Source organism: Montipora foliosa, chromosome 14, assembly GCF_036669935.1.
Source record: "Montipora foliosa isolate CH-2021 chromosome 14, ASM3666993v2, whole genome shotgun sequence".
NCBI lineage: Eukaryota > Metazoa > Cnidaria > Anthozoa > Scleractinia > Acroporidae > Montipora > Montipora foliosa.
The window spans coordinates 15,757,994-15,762,993 of record NC_090882.1 but is presented as its reverse complement, the minus strand read 5'-3'; the positions used below and the strand labels follow the sequence as shown (position 1 = coordinate 15,762,993).

Here is a 5,000-nt window from a genome sequence, read left to right as displayed (position 1 = left end):
AAATATAAAGTAATGAACGGAAATTAAAAACAGTTTGAACTTAGAAGTTTTTAACAACGGTGAGCGCTAATCAAGCTTCCAGCAGCCTGGGCCAAGTGGACAATCAGACTTCATGGCACGATGCTACTCTGGTTTGAAGAATATCGAATGTACCTTGCAAATCTACGATTTAAGTTTAAGTGTCTCCACATGCAATTGTCTTTATCATCAGGGGTGCTCTGCGGCTGAAACAAGTGTCCTTTTAAACTCACCGGCTCATTAGCGTGCCAAGGTTCCAAATATAGCAGATCTTGATGCTATCGCCTTCGTTTAGATGCCTATTAGAAGTGCAAGAGGGCTCTTGTTTTTGTCTTAGATGATCCCTGACGAAGGCCCGAGTATCAAAACGGCGGGGCTTGAATTGTAACTGTGTTAGCTTCATTCATTATTCATCAACTTAGAGTAGGATCAAACCATGTCTCACATCCTCACGTGTTTACGTTCTCGCCAAACTGTGTTTTGGAACTTTCACATAGTCATTTTGCGCACAAGAGCAAAGAAATGAACAAAAGCGTAGACGGCACGAGCAGAGCGTGCAAAGCGTGCGAAGCATGGGTAGCGTGCAAAGCATGTAATTTGTGGCGTCAGCGACTTATTATTTTGCGTCTCGTGGTCGTTGCGTTTGTCGTAACTGTTGTTTTAATTCATGTTCCTGACCAGCCCTATCGATCCTGAAGAAGTCTCCCGTCATCATTTTTATCATTTTCTTGCCTGGTTGACTGTCAAACGCGGGAACGTCCTTTTACATTTATTATGGCGTCCATTTTTTCTATTTCAAGTTGAAGTCAACGGTACGGTCGTGGTTAGCAAAAGGTCAGTTCGATGTGTTTCTTGCCATGCCTTGTTTACATTGGAGTTATTAGAAGGTACGGTTCGGAAATTTAAAACACCTTAACTCTTGGAACAGACCCCAGAGTCGGTGACTTAAAATCAAACTAGTTGCCGCCAGTACTAGGCCAACTTCGATAAATCAATATTTAGGCATGGCTACCAGACTTTATGGTCAAATTTCACGGCTCAGTTCTGTTTTCTTTGTCTCACAATTCTCAAGGGAGATTTCTAAACAAAATAATATTCAAATTTAACCATAAAGCCTCGTAGTCATGTGTGAATATTGATATATCGAACGTGGCTCATTGGACTGAAGTGTTGCAACAACGAAAAATCCCGTGCGCGGAATATAAAATATAAAACCACTGAAAAACATCTTGGGTCACAAAGCCAAAAACTCCATTATATACTTAGGCCCGTTTGAAACGTCGAACTTTACATGTGCCAAATCTAATGCAAATGAGAAAAATCTATTGTTTTCGCTCATTTGCATTAGATTCGGCACATGCGAAATGTGACGTTTGAAACGGGCCTTATCTGCACTGAACTAAGTCGTCTTTGTATTTCCTTCATTTTTGCAGCTGTTATCTCCGCGTTTTGACTCCGTTTGGTATGGACGCCGAGTTTAACTACAGAGGCAACTTCGGCGATCAATCCCAAGTGGGGAATTGGAACCTGAATCTCAAACAGTTTCTAGTCAAATATCGTAAGTTACTGATGAACTAAAAAAGCTGCATTAAGGGGGTAGATTCTAAAGAAACTGTGGTGCTGCGTCGGTGGGGAAGTAGTATACAAAAATTTGGTTTTATCAACGGAGTTGATAATGTAAATTGGCCGCCGTACAGAGATTCTAAAAGCTGACGTTTCGAGCGTTAGCCCTTTGTCAGAACGAAAAAAAGCTGCGGCCATGACTCTTTCTTGCTTCGATAGACAGATTGGACTTTTCACAGTGGGGACCTGAAAATAAAAACATATTCTGCTCTCCATTTCATAGTTTGCTTTTCGCGCGAAGCAATGGTCAGGGGCACCCAACGTCGATTTTCGGAAAATATCTGTTCGGAAGACGATTTGAGATCTAGAATTTTCGGAACATTAGTTGTAAAATTTCTTGCTTGCCTGCCTTTCGTAGGATTTTCGAACATCTGAAAAATAGTATAATTGCCCATTTTAACGGATTTTTACGCAAAAAGGTCACGTAGAATTTTCGGGAGCCTTTTTTCTGGGTGAAATCTTCCGGAAAGGTAAGTTTTGATCCCTATAGTTTTCGGATCACTAGACTTTTAGCTAGGAAATCCCAACAGATGGAACATTTTTCGAGGATAAAAATATGCCTATATCTACCGTTTAAATACTAAAATACGTTTAACAATGCTATGATTAAGTGGTTTTGAACTATATTCTAGTTAGGTGCCCCTGGATGGTTGCTTCGTTCTCACCGACAACAATTAATTCCCACCTTTTCCTTGCCTAGAACAACCCTAACCTCTCACATATTAAATAATGTGTTTCGCTGGTATTTGGACTCCCGCCATATCGGACTGAACAGAAGTGTCTGTGGCAAGATAACATGATATCAAAGAGTGTAAATGGGGGACGGAAACGATAGACAAATGTGGTCGTCAGTCTGTCATTAATAGCATATCTGCATATTTAGAGAGAATCATTTATCATTCTTCTATTGGACGATACCCTGGGTATGAAGTCGCGATACCGAAACCCGAAGCCGTCTTGGTGAAAGAAAAACAAAACCTCTCCGTTCGCAATTAACTGCTCCTCGTGAAAGAAAAATAAAACCTCTGGCACCCAGGGTAGTTGGACGACAGCTAAATAAACACAATGGATGTTTTAAGTTAATCATCCCCTGCAATGTAAAATAAACCTAATACTGTCCAGAAGCTACTTAACTGGGATTCTGCACATACATACTAATTTTTACTCCATATTTTTTTAACAGCATTGTCAGCGGATAACTCTTTCCTTGGATTCGCGGTAAGAAGTTTACGAAATGAAACATTGCCATCGAAATCTTCCATGACATTTGTCGACGGAGATACAGCGAGGGACTTTAAAGTAAGTGGCGTAAATTCTCCCAGTAATCCGGTTTTCCCCTCTCCTCAAATACCAACATTTGATTTGCGTTAATTTGTTGATTTCAGTTTACAGTGTCCGTCAAATTAGTGCTCCAGCTCCAGAAGGCTAGACACTTAAATAAAGTTTTTTTCCTTTGCTTATACAAGCATAATAATACAGTTGAGCTTTGTGCCCTGTTTGACTGGAGTCAGTTGATATTTTTGATAAAACACGAGTGACGTTTCTCCCGTTTGGAAAACAGTAGCGGCAAGGTCGCATGCATGGCGAACTCGCGTTTATTTGTTAGGTTCATTGGGAACAAATCCCTTCTTCAAATCCAGACACGTTGACCGCAATCTTGTTTTTTTTTTAACTTTGGGATCTTACCGATGGGTACAGAACACTCGAGTTGAGTTCGTTGACCAGCATAGGGTTGGTAGTGATGAACTCGGTCAGGCTTAGATTTGCGCTGAACGGGATGTAAAGCCCACATTTCCTCGTTCTTGGTGTTAATGATAGCTTTCTTATCATTCAACGTTTTGGGGAAAAGCATTTGATTTGTTTTACTGAGCCGCATTTAAAGTAAGTTGCATGATGTTCTGGTTCTTCTGCTTAAGTTGCTTATCCAACTGCGATGATCTTAATGCCCGAGCAAGAGCCTGGCTTCAACATTGGCTTCAACATCCCTTCGATTTTGTTGAACGATGTTGACTGCTGGAGTGGGCAAACGGTTTCACAGGGGGCTCACACAATCGGATGTGTAGCCGATTGTTATTTTATAGTAAATGTACTGGATTTACCGTTTGCTTCACCTGTAGCGATATATCGTTAACTATGTATGTAAATCAATGATAAATAAACGTTGAATTAACTTACCTGTGGTTTATATTCGTCCTTTTACCTCAAAAGCGGTTTTTTGAGCGATTTTGAATGAATTTGCCGTTGACTGTTCCTTCTTATATATGGAACAGTCAACGGCGAACTCAAATTCATTCAAAATCGCTCAAAAACCCGCTTTTGAGGTAAAAGGACGAATATAAACCACAGGTAAGGTAATTCAACGTTTATTTATCATTGATTTACATACATAGTTAACGATATATCGCTATAGGTGAAGTAAACGATAAATCCAGTACATTTACTGTAAAATAACGATCGGCTACACATCCGATTGTGTGGGCCCCCTGTGACGGTTTCTACACATCATCAGCATCATGATTTGATTAGAGGCCTTGTATTCAGTCCCAGGCTGCAGCTGCGGTCGTTACCATGGATACGTCATTGAGAGACCGATTATTGAGCACGCGCATACCCAACAATAGGCAGCTTAAGCACGCCCGTTTTTGAGACGCGGACGGCAACCGGAAGTGAGCTGTTTTCCCTTTTAACTTGTCTTCACACAGCCACATTTAAATTGCCAAGTATCTTTTCTCCATTAGAGACAATTCGTATAAAAATCTGGGAGACACCACTGTCCTTGCTGGAGAAATGTCGTCTTCCGGTTGCCGTCCGCGTCTCAAAAACGCGCGTGCTTAAGCTCCCTAATGTTGAACGAAGGGGGACAAATGGCTTCATCTTCATTCAACATTCGCAAAAACAAAAGAAATGTTGAATGGTTGTTCAAGCAAAGTTTAAACGCTTTTGAACTCATTCAACATCGTTTCAACTTTTATTTCAACGTGTTTGAACATGGTTGAAACGGTGGAGCAAACCGTTTCAACATCGCTGTTCAACAAAATCATAGTTAGTGTGACAAAGTCGAACGGACGTTCAAAGAAAATGTTGCCCCCGCCTTTACTTTCATTTCATGTCCGTTCCGCAATAGACCTAATCGGCTAACTCAATGTTGTACCCAATTCAAATCTCCCGGGATTAAGATTCTTTGTGTGTTGTATTTGCATGATAATGTAGCATTCATATGTAAATGATATGGAAATACCTGGAACAAAACGTTTTATTCCCAAAGGGTTTGAATTGGGTACAACATTGAGTTAGCCGATTAGGTCTATTAAACTGAAAGATATGACATTTCATATATTCTAAAAAATCACTGCAGTCGT

At 40.5% G+C, this 5,000-nt stretch overlaps 1 protein-coding gene across 1 annotated transcript in view; it reads left to right on the top strand.

The window, feature by feature from the left end:
• Nucleotides 1-5,000, top strand: part of LOC137984861 (alpha-1,6-mannosylglycoprotein 6-beta-N-acetylglucosaminyltransferase A-like) — a 23,326-nt gene that overhangs the window by 8,318 nt on the left and 10,008 nt on the right. Inside the window, exons 8-9 of the mRNA XM_068832176.1 lie at nucleotides 1,452-1,576; nucleotides 2,825-2,940. Of these exons, the coding sequence (XP_068688277.1) occupies nucleotides 1,452-1,576; nucleotides 2,825-2,940 (241 nt within the window). The remainder of the gene's footprint in view (nucleotides 1-1,451; nucleotides 1,577-2,824; nucleotides 2,941-5,000) is intronic.